Source organism: Hibiscus syriacus, unplaced genomic scaffold (assembly GCF_006381635.1).
Source record: "Hibiscus syriacus cultivar Baekdansim isolate YM2019G1 unplaced genomic scaffold, ASM638163v2 tig00110388_pilon, whole genome shotgun sequence".
Lineage (NCBI taxonomy): Eukaryota > Viridiplantae > Streptophyta > Magnoliopsida > Malvales > Malvaceae > Hibiscus > Hibiscus syriacus.
This window is the reverse complement of record NW_024062718.1, coordinates 2,392,509-2,405,513: the sequence shown is the minus strand read 5'-3', so window position 1 is coordinate 2,405,513 and position 13,005 is coordinate 2,392,509. Positions and strand designations below refer to the sequence as shown.

Here is a 13,005-nt window from a genome sequence, read left to right as displayed (position 1 = left end):
AGTATGACCAAAAAAGTTGGTCAAATTCACAAAATGTGCTGGTGTCGAATTGAATAGGAGATACTAATTGATCTTGATATTGTCTCAGGCAAGGGTAAGTGTGATATTGATCACATTTTCTTCTGTAATGAGCGTTGTAGGAATTAGAAACAGACTCACTATAAGAGCCATGTATTGAAAGATATCCGTAGAATTCTTGATGCTGGGGATGAAACGCACATGATAAAATCCCAAAATAGATAAAAATTCAGTTCAGCCTAGCTTGAAAATGAAAACCCTAGTAACAGTGGGAATGGGTAATATGTGTAAGTCGAGCTTCTCTCTTCAATGTCATCAAGTAAACAAAAACTGATGTGAAAAACAGCTTCATAACCTCAATAGTATGGTTGAAACTAACTGCCAGGAACCTCAAAGAAATATTTTTAATTATCACCGACACATAAAAGGCCAAATTCAGAGTTGGAGGTCTCGATGAACTGATCCTTGGATCGAATGGTCTACAAAGGGACCATCTTTGTAGTTTATCAAAGAACACATTGTCATGTGACACATGGTTTAATAAGATTGGGTATTTGAAACCATACTTGCTGAATAGATATTTGTTCAACAACAAGATTCTAATGCAACTGCCTGATGAACGAAGCAATTATGTATAGTCTGATCTACTGTCACTGTTTTTATTTTCAATCTTCATATCTTTCTGTCTCATTAGAAATATTTGTTTAAGTCAATGATCTTGACACAGGATGTTGTGGGCCTTCAACATGCCCCAACATTGGCTAATACAAGTGTTCAAATGCATCAACAGTTCTGATTCTGATTGAAATGGGTTTTCAGCATGCCCCAGCATTTTGCTGATAAATATTCAGAATATTTCAACATTTCTGATTCTGATTGAAAAGGGTTTTCAGCATGCCCCAACATTTGCTTCTTGTTAATCTGAGCCTTCAAAATGCCCCACATGGATCTGTCTGAAGGAACCTTTAAAATGCCCCAACAATTGCTGATACAGATGTTAAAAGTGTGCTCAACATTACTTCTTGTTGAGATGAGCCTCCAAGAATGCCTAAATATTCATATTGTTGTGAGCCTTCAAAATGCCTCAATATTCTATTTCTGGTTGAAATGGGTCCTCAAGATGTCCCACATGAAACATTTCTGTCTGAAATGGGCTTTCGAGATGCCCCAATATTCTGCTTCTGGTTGACTCTCAATGTCTGTTTGACTTAAATATCATGATCCCCACGAGGTCTAATTTTGACAATACACTGTTGTACTTGTGGCTTTATTCATGCCCCAAATCTGTTTATCTTGAATACTCTCATTCTGATGTTACTGAACAACAATGTTGTCAAGTAACTGGAGAAATTCTCTTTATGTTGTCATAAACTTAAGAAGTACTCAATCATTCTAACAGAAACGTCTGAGATATGTGTCTTCTGAATGAGGTGACCATTTTCTGTATCTGGAGGGATTTAGTCGGACAGAGCAGTAAAAATAGCTTGGTAATCCGTTCCAGGCTGGCACAGTGGCTTATCATCTTTCAGTGAAGATCATCTCTGAAATATACTTTTATGTGGGAGAGAAACCAATTTATGCAAACAATAATCTGATGCAATGGCAAGACTACATATACAATGGTACAAGCTCATCAAAAATCCGCACCCATGCAACATGTTGATTCTGATAACAACTCATCTGATTATGAAGCGATCTTTCAGGATGATTTCACAGATATTGATAGTTTTTCTGATATCGAGGAAATCATGAATTCTGATTCTGATGAGGAGAGTAACTGTTATACTTGACAAAAATGGGATTCTCAGAGGCTGAGTTTTCAATAACCATGGAGAGATGTGGTTCAGATTCATCAATTGCAGAATTGATAGATTTTATATGTGCTGATCAAATGGCTAAGGTTACTGATGCACTTCTTATGGTAGAAGATAGGAAGCCATTATGCAATGATCCCAATTATAAGCAAATGCGAAACTTGGGCTATGCTTTGTGGAAAATGAATAAGCATAGGAAGCTTGAAAAGAAATTTCTTAATGAAGACGATCATGCAATTCATCCTTTAATTCCAATGATGGTTCTGGGGTTCCTACCGAATCAGATCAGATAACTCAAAGAACACTTCCAGAAGATGCTATTGAGTCTCCTTATTTCTACTATGAGCAAATTCATCTTTTAAATCCAATGATTGGTTTTGGGGTTTATACTAAATCAGATCAGATAACTCAAAGAACACTTCGAGAAGATGCTATTGAGTCTTCTTATTTCTACTATGATCACCTGGCACTTGCTCCAGTTAATGTTTGGACTGGAATATCACAATACTTATTCGATGTAGAGCTAGAATTTGTAGATTCGAAGCATTTTCATGCTACTACACTGAAAAGGGCTATATTCATAATTCTTCCAATTGAGAACAGATTTTCTCTTATTCTGCTTCCTCCATGTGCTGATGTTTTTCCATTGAAAAAGAAATGATGGCCTTCCTGGGATCCAAGAACAAAGTTGAACTATTTATAAACATGTACAGGAAGTGCCAAATTGACAGAAAGGACCTGTAAGGCTCTTGAAGCTTATGACAATGAGCCACCTTCGAATATCCAGAAGTATGTTCTTGATGAGTGCTGAAAATGGAATCTGGTATGGGTTAAAAAGAATAAAATTGTTCCACTTGAATCTGATGAAGTGGAAATGCTTCTAGGTTTCCCTAAAAACCATACACGAGGAGGATCATTAGAAACATGTTCCTCTAGGTTATCAATGTCCTGTCCCTTTTCTCTGGAATCAGTGATGCAGAGATTACCTTCTATTGGCATATCTTTGAAAACAGATGTGTAAGAACTGAATGATGATCGGTTGGAGCAATTGATGAGTAGTTTTGGCGAATTCGACCTTGTGTCAGTGTCATCCAGTGTAACAACCTTACTGGAAGAAATAAACATCCTCATGATGAACTAGAAGATTTTTGTTAATGCATTTTCTTGCAATGACTGCCACAGTGACTGTCTATTCTGCTGCTCCAAAATACACACTGCCATATCCCACTCTTCCCTAACCATGGAAAGGTTTAGTTTATGGTAAAATTGGTTATCTCAACTTTTAGAATCCTGTACGGCATACAAATGTAGAATTTGTTCCAACGTCTTATTCTGTGCCATAAGTCCTCAAATTCAAATTCAACAATCTTCTGAAGGACATAATGGATATCATTTTGACAAAGAAAGTGATCGGCGTAGAAGAAGTAGCAATGATGTATCAAGACTTGAGCTAACACCAGAGTGCAGGTAGTAACTTGTTCATGGCTTTATGATGTAATCTTCTAGAGAACATGAATTGATGGTTGGGGAAAATAATCTGTCTGGTGATGCTTATCGCCCTCAGCATGATATAAACGATAATCTTTCTTGATGAATTGCTAATGTCATAGGAGAGTGTCACAAGTTCAATTCTCCAGACTTTCTGGCTTCTTGGACCACTTGCCTTCAAAAATGTGAAGCGCTTCATTCTTCTGGCTTCGTTCATTCTTTTTCTACAACAGAGGTAGAATAAGCAACAATTGCTTTAAGGACCTTCCTCATTTGAGACTGTACTGTTTGAAAATGTTTTTTCTCCTTTCTTATTGAAGAATGAAAGAATTTTGCAAAGTATTACCCCTTTCAGGTTCACAATATAATCGAATCATAAACAATGAGTTTAATGAATATCAAATAAATCAACTACACTTTTAAATCATTCAAAAATCATAGTCCTATGGCAAGTGTCAAAATTATTGACTGATTTGAGGTGTAGGTTGATTTTGGTAAAGTAGGTTCTTTCAAGTCGGTTCAGTATGTCGCTTCGGGCTTCCACTAACTTGAAGAAATGGTTGTTATGCTCATCTTGTAGAGATGCTTCTCGTTTCCAGAATCTCAGGAACGTTTTTTGAGATGTGTGGTGCTTTATTAAGAGCTTAAGATCGTCTCTTATGTCGTTGTTGCACCATTCAATATTCGAGCCGCCTTTTCAGGTTTTCAACTCGAATCCTCCTTTGGTTTCAAGATGTTATTTAAAAATTTATATCTTGAACCCACCTTTATCATTTTTCATATCATGCATTAAAGATTTTAAAAACTAATTTTTGCAAATAAAAATCAATCTTGGAAGGCGGAATGAATTCTAAAGATATCATCTTTTACTTAGAAATCCATGTATGATTAGAATGAACTTTTCAGGTACGTAACGTAGGCCATGGCTTATGGTTACGAAAGAAAGGGATAAAAAGGCCCAAATAAGTGTTTAAGGGTCATCAAACCAAGGATCAATTCATTCTGATGCCATCAATCTTGTTTGTTTGACTTGGATCTGCCTTGCTGGGGAATTTCCATCAACTGGATCCCTCTAGACTGCCAAATTTTGGATTCATTTCCATTTTCTCATATCTCCAGCATTTCTTGCTGTTCTTGTTTGTATTTGATCAACCTTGTAACTTGAGGCTCAATAAATCACCCATCTTGATTCAATTTTCCTTTTTTTTTCTTCTTTCTTTGCTGGATGAGTATAATACTTCAATTGCTTTGAGCACCTCCTTTTCCTTTTGCATTTTGGAGGTTTTCCATTATTCTTGATTGGATTGATCTTCAAGCACTCTGTATTTGACATACTTTGTAGTTCAAAACTTTCATGACTTCATGGAAACTTGTCTTCGTAATAAAACTGTATTGACAATCTTTATTCTTGTGAGCCAATATCCTTTACCTTGCCCCCCAATGTAGAGGGTGATCCTTGGTTAGGGTTGAATTAGAAGAAAAATTATTCAGGCTCAAATGGGGACAACAAAGGATATATATATATATATTAAAGGATAAATGAAACAATGCCGTTCATCATCTCATACACAGAAACCTTTGTAAAAAGAGGTATCCACAAGGGGATGAATATTCAAGATTAACTTTATTTACATAAAAAAATGTAATTAATGCATGATATATTTATTTCAATCAATCACTTTCCCCTTCTTCTTTGAGTATGCCCTAATCACTCGAAATTATCATCAATGAGTTGGTCCATGATACCTCATCTCGTCTCTTCTTGCAGTAAAATTCACGAATAGTTGAAAGTTTGGTTCTTTTGAGGTCTTTTGGTTTATGATGGTTTTGTATTTGGAAGGACAAATGTGTGACTTATAAAGTCATGTATATGGTGGAAGGTAGTATCATCAATCAATCGACTCTACCCGAGAAGGTAAACATCTAGAGTTTGTGTCTCAAAAACAGGTAGAGACATTTCTTCAGAGTCTTAGATAAATGTAGTGTCAGGATTTGGTTTTGGTAAAGGTCGAGTAATTGGTGTTGGATGGGATATGGAAGATATAATTTTATCACTTGCCAATAGATCTATAACTCTTGCAAATTTAAAAGAATATTTAATCTACTTGATACTCAATAATCTCAAGATTAAAACTTGATTCTTTGCTCATAACCATAAAAGCAACACAATTTATTTTTTTGCACAAAAGGCAGAGAAAGGAACAGAAAACATATTCAAACAAGATGCTGAAAGTAGAAAGGTACTACAATGGTAAATAATACTTCCACTTGTTTATGCATCATTACTCCTCTATTATTGGGTGTGTACTTGGCCCAGGATTTTTATCCTTATTTGCTCCCCATTTCTTGATCATTTCTTGTGTCAAGACTCCCTTATCGACGAGCGTCTCTATTTCCTTTAACAGTGACCAATAATTCCCTGTTGAATGTCCAGATACTCCCAAGTGAAAATTACAGAAGCTATTTTGATCATAGCAATGAGCATAAGGCCTTGGTGATACCTTCACCAATCTTGGTGTAATGTATTGACCTTTAACAAAATGAGGGTACAAGTCTGAGATAGATTCTTGAAACACCTTTAGAGCTTTTCTTGCTCGCGAGGCTATCACTTTCTTTGATTGTTCTGAACGAATGAATGCTCTCATGTTATTGAGGGGGTTCTGAATGCTCATTTCAGCTATAACTGGGGTAGTATTAACCAGACTCCTTAAGTTTCCCCTTGCCTTACTGGTTTTCAGAAAATCTGATATAGGTATCTGAGGTGTCTTCTGGGTTATATCTGCCTCATTCTTTCTTAGACCTATAGGCCAATCTCGAATTACATCCATGGGAGCCTTTTGATTTCTTTTCCCATTTTCTTGTGCCTGATATTCTTCGTAGGATTTGGTTATATTAGTTTCTGTTGCAACAATGGTTTCTGAACATTGAACCTTAACCCCTTCTTTTATCTTGCATTTTTGAATTGCTTGCTCTAAAGGGTCTTGGAAATTTCCCTTAAGGTTACCAGGAACCTTAGCTGAACAATTTGGAATTCTAGTCTGATTTATCCAATGAACTTCCTTATAGGTCCAATTCTCATTTGGAGGCCATTGTGATTGATCAAGTTGTAGAGTAATTGATCTGGCTGAGAGCATTTTTGGATGCAATTTTTCACTCGAACAGTGGAAGGGAGGAAATTGAAATCCCTGCACATTCTTTTTCTTCTTGATCACTCTATAAGGTTTGGCACCATGTTTAACTGAATAAGACCTCATTGTATTAACCCCAGCTTCTTTCTTGACTTTAGTATTGTCAGAGCCTCTTATCTTGCCATTCTTGATAGCCATTTCGATGATTTCTCCACTTATGATGATGTAAGAGAAATTATTAGGGACAACCCCTATCATGTGATTAACATAAGGAAATTTTAATGTACTGATGAACAAAGTAGTGAACTCTTTTTCAGTCAATGGTGGATGTACTTGAGAAGCAACGTCTTTCCATCGTTGTGAATATTGTCGAAAGCTTTCATTGCACTTCATATTCATGCTTTGCAACATTGTTCGATTAGGGGCCTTATCAGTCATGTGCTTGTATTGACCCAAAAAAGCTTGAGCTAAATCCCTCCAAGAACATATTTGAGTACGTTTTAGATGATTATACCATCTGGATGCAGACCCAGATAAACTGTCTTGAAAACAGTGAATCAATAATTTTTCATTCTCTACATAGCCAGTCATACGACGACAATACATAGTGATATGATATGAAGGGCATGTGGTCCCATTATACTTCTCAAAATCTGGAACCTTGAACTTTGGTGGAATAACCAGGCCAGGGACCAAACTTAGTTCTTTGGCATCAAACCCATAAAATGACTCAACTGTCTCTATAGATTTTATCAACTCTTTTATATTTTCCAGTAGTTGAGTGAATTTTTCCTTCTCAACTGATTTGTTTTGGTCAAGGACCTCATTACTAATACAAAATTCATCAGGCTTCAACTCAGAAGTATTAGGACAATCAGTGGGGAACGATGCTCCAGCTTGATATGGTGAGTTCTTAACAGCGAAGTAAATCGGTGATTGAATTTCCTGGGGTATAGAGGTGAACTCAGGAATATGAACAGGTGTAACATCCAAAGAATTTATGTGGTTTTCAACAAGACTCTTTCCAGCGGTCTGATGCTTCTCAATCATTTCTTTCATATTGTTTAGTAGATCGATATGAGAATTTGTGATATTAGCTTCAATTTGTGCCAACTTGCTCCTCAATTCTTCATGTGTCTCTTTTTGCTCTATCTCTAATTTGGATAGCCTATCTTCAGTTTCTTTAGACATTTTTCTTGTGTCGTGCTGAGCGTTCTTGCTTCAAGGAAAAACCAAGATCACTTCGTTTGAAATCCTTATTTTAATGAATAAATGTTTTAATGTATTATGACATAAAAAATGCAAAGATGCCAAATGCAAATGTAAATATGTGAATGTAATAATAAGAATACAAATTGTGCAATACAAAAGCAAACATAAAAATACAAATGCAAAGATACCAAATGTAAATATGCAAATGTAAACATGTAAATTATTTAAAATATCAGAATAGGACATCCAGTTATATTAAGACTGCCCTTTTCTTTGATATTGAAAATAAATAAACATTATTATTTAATTAAATATGTTTTAATGCATGATGTAAATTTAAAAATGTAAATGTAAATACAAACGTAAAAATGTACAAATGCAAAATACAAATGCATGTATGAAAAGGTGTTACTCAAGAGTGATCATCTTAGAACAGATTTCATTGAACGCAAAAGTTTCGGTACATCAAACAAAACTTTACATATATGGATATATTTCATTCCTAACTTCTCCAAAGCCAAATTAGTCTATCAACTTAAGGGACATATTGCTTGTCTGGACTGCAACCTCTTCCATGACATTCTCTTTCATTTTCTGTGTCACTTCTCGGAGTTGTTCATTTTCCCTTGTAAGAGATCTTTTCTGTCCAAGAAGTTCTTGAACAAGATCTTCATATATGTTGCAGTTCTTTTTCAGCTTGGTGACCCCTGCTATCCATTCTTCTGGGGTACTTCCTAGGCCAGCATTTTGAAAGGTTTGACTGATCTTCTGAAAATCTTCATGCATGGTTTTCATTTCTGTGCTCAATTTCTCGTTTTGGTCGTTCAAGTCCTTCAAATAACATGCTTGAGCTTCATAAAAATCTCCACTACTCTGAATGTCCCGACTGATACTCTTACCATAGACTGCTTTTGGTATCAATCTAGCAGAATCTTTATGGATTACTTTTGGTATTAATATAACCGGTTCTCTGTGTGCAGAACTTCCCTCGATCCTCGTAGTTTCTTCAGGATGTCTTTCCTTGGTCGTATCATATTTTGTTTGATCATAAAACTTTTTGTACATTTCCGATTTCTTTCCAATATGATGAACAGTCTTTCAAGCCAACACCTTTTGGTTATGCCATGATCATGTAATGCAAACAAAAGAAATCAATATGAACATATTAGAGCAATGTAATATGCATGATAAAAAATAAGAAAAAATAGAATAGTTAGTACCAACTATAAAAATCTATCTATCAATGTATAAATCATAACCTCATACTTTCTAGTTCCATGCTTTGTTTGGAAAAATTAACCTAACTGCATGATTTCTAGTTCGCATGCATTTATTCAGGAAAAAGAAATAAATTAAAAGCTAGAGTTTATTTCTCCTTTGTGTATACCTACTGACAAAATTTCGGCATGGTTTCAGATCGGGAGAGTTTCTAGGGTTTATTATATGCAGGTTTTCAGTTCTAGGAGTAAAGGTACTCGAACTGTCCTTGTTGATGTCCCCTTGGGCTGTCAAACCCTCAATCCTAGTCCATCACAGACTTAAGCGGATCAAGTTCAATTCGAGGGGATACATTTCTCTATACCTGACACGGAGAATAAATTCTCACGAAGACATAGAGCATATGAACCCCGAAAATTACTTGCTAGGTCTGACACGGAGAATAAATTCTCACGAAGACGTCGCTTTCACTTCCACTTAAAAGGGACAAACTCAATTATAGAGCTTTATGTTATGCAATGCAAGTGCTCTGTGTGAGGAGAAATGTTCAAACCTCTAACAGATAAATAAAATAATTAATACCTGAATAAAAAAACAATATTAATATAAAAATAATAAATAATAAAAATTTGAAAGAAAAGAATTAAAAATTAAATAAATGAATTTTTAATTTCTAATTAATAGAGACAATTTATAATTAATTTTGAAGTTTGACAAGTCCCCAGCAGAGTCGCCAAGCTGTCGTAACCGGTTTTCGTCCGGGCACGAAAAATTTAACTTGACGGGAAAAGTGATGTGAATAAATGGTTTTGAAAATAATTTGGGAGTCGCCATCGGCCTTTTGGGTCAGGTAGGTCGAATACCTAAAAAATATCTTTTAAAAAAGTTTTTAAGAAAACATCAATTAAAAGATAAACTGATCTGCGTTTTAACCAAAAATTCGTTCTTTTTAATAATAAAAAGGGATTCGTGGTCGGTTACGTTTAGGGAAGGATTAGCACCCCTACAACGCCCAAAATTGGTACTTTTTAATTATAAATTGTCTCTATTATTAAAAATTCAAAATTCAAAATTCAAAATATATTTAATTTAAATTTATTACTATAATTTTAAGTAAATTTATTAATTTATATAAATAAAATATTTATTTATTAAGAAATATCATAAAATGACTTCTAGGTGCCTTAAGACAGCTCTTTTCTTCGATATTAAAAAATAAATAAATATAAAAACATTTTTCTAAAAATAATAATAAAAAATAGATTAATATAATTTATAAAAGTAAGATGTTTATTTATTTAAATATCAGAAAATTGACATCGAGTTGCTTTAAGACTGCCCTTTCTTAATATTTAAAAATAAGTAAACATTGTTATCTAATCGAATTAAAAATTTATAATATTGCATTTCATATAAATATTAGTGAATAAAAATATAAATAATAAATATATGAATAAATAAATAAATACTATACTAATTTAAACATATAAATGATAAAAATATATAAAAAATGACCAAAAGAAAATGATATCTAAATTAATGAACCTAACTCGAAATATAAAAATATATTTAATAATAGTGTAAATATCCCTTTATTAATCGGTGATTAGAATAATAATTATTAAAACTACAATGGTTAAATAAGTTATTTTACCTTAAAATATATATAAGCATATCATGTACTAAATTATAAAGTAAATAAAATTATAAGACCGAATTAGAAGTTTAGGATTTGATTTCAGTGACCAAATTGTAAATTTACAGAACTCAAGAGGACTACGTAAATGGTTTACCTAAATTAGAAATTACACAAACATCCCTCACCAAAACTACGTAGTTTTGGTGAGGGTTTAAATACCCTTTAATTGTCCCAAATGATTCATTTTCCCTCATTTTTCATTTTTTCACTCTCTCTTAAAGAGAGATGACAATTCTCTCTAACTTCTCTCTAGTCCTCTCTCACCGGAGGTGATCCGGTCATCGGTTGGTCGACTTGCTCCGACGCCGGCAGCCCCCGCCGGCCACCACCCGTGGTGGTCGGAAATATTTTTTTTTTTACACTAAAATTTCTTTTTATTTTTCCTAAACCCGAATCTGAGATTATTTTAACCTAAAGAGCATTTAATCTTAATATATCTACAATAATACCTTCGAACTCCGGTGGTTTCCGGCGACGTTCGGGTTCCCTGCTCCGGTAAGTTTCTTCACGATCTTCTCTTTCTGTTTTGGTGCTTGTTTGTTGGGTATTTTCTCTAGCTTCCTTCTCTTGCTCTATCTATCGATTCCCCTTCTCTCTCTTTGCAGGCTCGGTGGTGGCTTTTATAGCCACCACAAAGCTTTCTATGGACCGGGTAATAAGGGGGAATTCGGTGAGTCACTAAACTATGGTGGTGACTCACCTATAGCTTCAATGTGGAGGGGCAGCTGTCGCTGGAAGCTACTGGAAATGCTGCGTGGAGGGACTGCTGCAGCTGCTGGAAATTGCTGGAAATGCAACGTGGAGATGCTGGAATGGAGAGGTAAAAATGGTGATTACACAATGTTGTCCCAGATAATGGTGAATCACATTCAATGGATGATGAACAAACGCTTGAGAACAAGACATCTGTTGATTATGAGAGAGACGACAAGAATGATACATCAACTGCAGACATGAGTAATACAGATGACAGTGGAGAGATGGGGTACTCGGAGAAGTTAAACTTTGATAGGAATTCGAGTGATGACTCCATGGAGGAGGATTTGCCTGAAACCAAGCAAAGTGATTCACAATGTAGTACCGATGAAATACAAGAAGACAGTGTGGAGAACGAATCACTTATTATCAAGGAACTGGAAAGTCATGTTGTTGAGAATAAGAGCCATTCTTCTATTCCTGCTGAGAAAAGAAAGCTTCAGGGTAAGTGATAAAGTATTGTAATTGAAACCTCCATTTGGTGGGGCAATTCTCACAATATTAGTTGTCTTCACAGATGAAGAAGCTATGGAGAACAATGAACCTCCAAAAAGGCACAAATGGAATTCTAATGCCTTTACACCAACCGACAAGCCAAAAGACACTACGCAACTGGCTGCTTTTCAATCCAACTCTTCCTCATCAGACTCCAAAGATAACGAAGATACGACCAAGGAACAAGATGGTAAGTTCTCATTTCTCAGTCAGATATAAAAAGAACTTTGGTCAAATTCTATATATGGTCTGTGTACTGTGTGTTTTTCGACATATCTAATCTGTTATAATTTGATCCTTTTTATTTCGGCATCTTTGAAATTATCATTATTCATGCAGTTTCCATCTGTGGAAGAAGCAATAGAGACATGTGATACAATTTATAACCTGCAATGGCCACCTAATGGTGGACGTCTATTGGTGGCTGAATTTGTGGATCCTCATGAAGTTGAAACACTCACTTCCCAGCCCCAACCCTCAGCTCATCAATAGGTTTCACCGCCGTCGCCACCTTCAGAGGAACCAGATTCACCTATGCTCACCCTAGATGACCAATTTTGGAAAACCAAAGCAACTCCTAAGATCTACCATTTGCCTCTTTCAGAAGAACAAGTTGCTGCAAAACAAGCCACACACTACTACGTGAGGGAAACACCAGGCAGTGGTGATCAGGCCCTAGTTTATCTCCGGTTGCTTTTCAGATTTCTTTCTATTTATCAGTCTGTATGTTAAGGTGAAGATAAGAATGTGTCACATAATCACCTCTTTGTAGTTTATAATGTTTGAATTATACATTATCGGACTTGCCATGTTGCATGCATTTTGTTCAGGAATGTAGAATACCAAAAACAACAACAAATAGACGTAAGTTTTGCTTCTTTATTTAAACGTTTAAAGCCAATGAGAAGGAAAGGAATCCTCCAAAAAATGGCATCTTTGGCTACCAAGAAAATTGTTTCTGTTAATCATCATCGTCACCCGGAAGGATTACTCGACTGCCCAAATCCTCATCGGGCGAAAAACATTGACCAGCAAGATTTGTATTGTCACCCAAGTTGTTGATAATGAAAAACCCAAAACCATTCACTGTGGGATGGCTAGAAATAATTAGAAGTAGAAGGGGGAATAACAGTAGCTCATGACTTTTCCAGGGACTCCTTGTTGGAGAATTAAACTG

General features: G+C 35.3%; 1 protein-coding gene across 1 annotated transcript; it reads left to right on the top strand.

The window, feature by feature from the left end:
* The first annotated feature begins 11,385 nt into the window (after window positions 1-11,385).
* On the top strand, window positions 11,386-12,584 carry LOC120122926 (dentin sialophosphoprotein-like). Its single transcript, XM_039141966.1, has 3 exons — window positions 11,386-11,777; window positions 11,851-12,018; window positions 12,168-12,584. The coding sequence occupies exons 1-3, from the start codon at window positions 11,450-11,452 to the stop codon at window positions 12,200-12,202; spliced, it is 531 nt and encodes a 176-aa protein (XP_038997897.1). The 5' UTR covers window positions 11,386-11,449; the 3' UTR covers window positions 12,203-12,584.
* The last annotated feature ends 421 nt before the right edge of the window (window positions 12,585-13,005 follow it).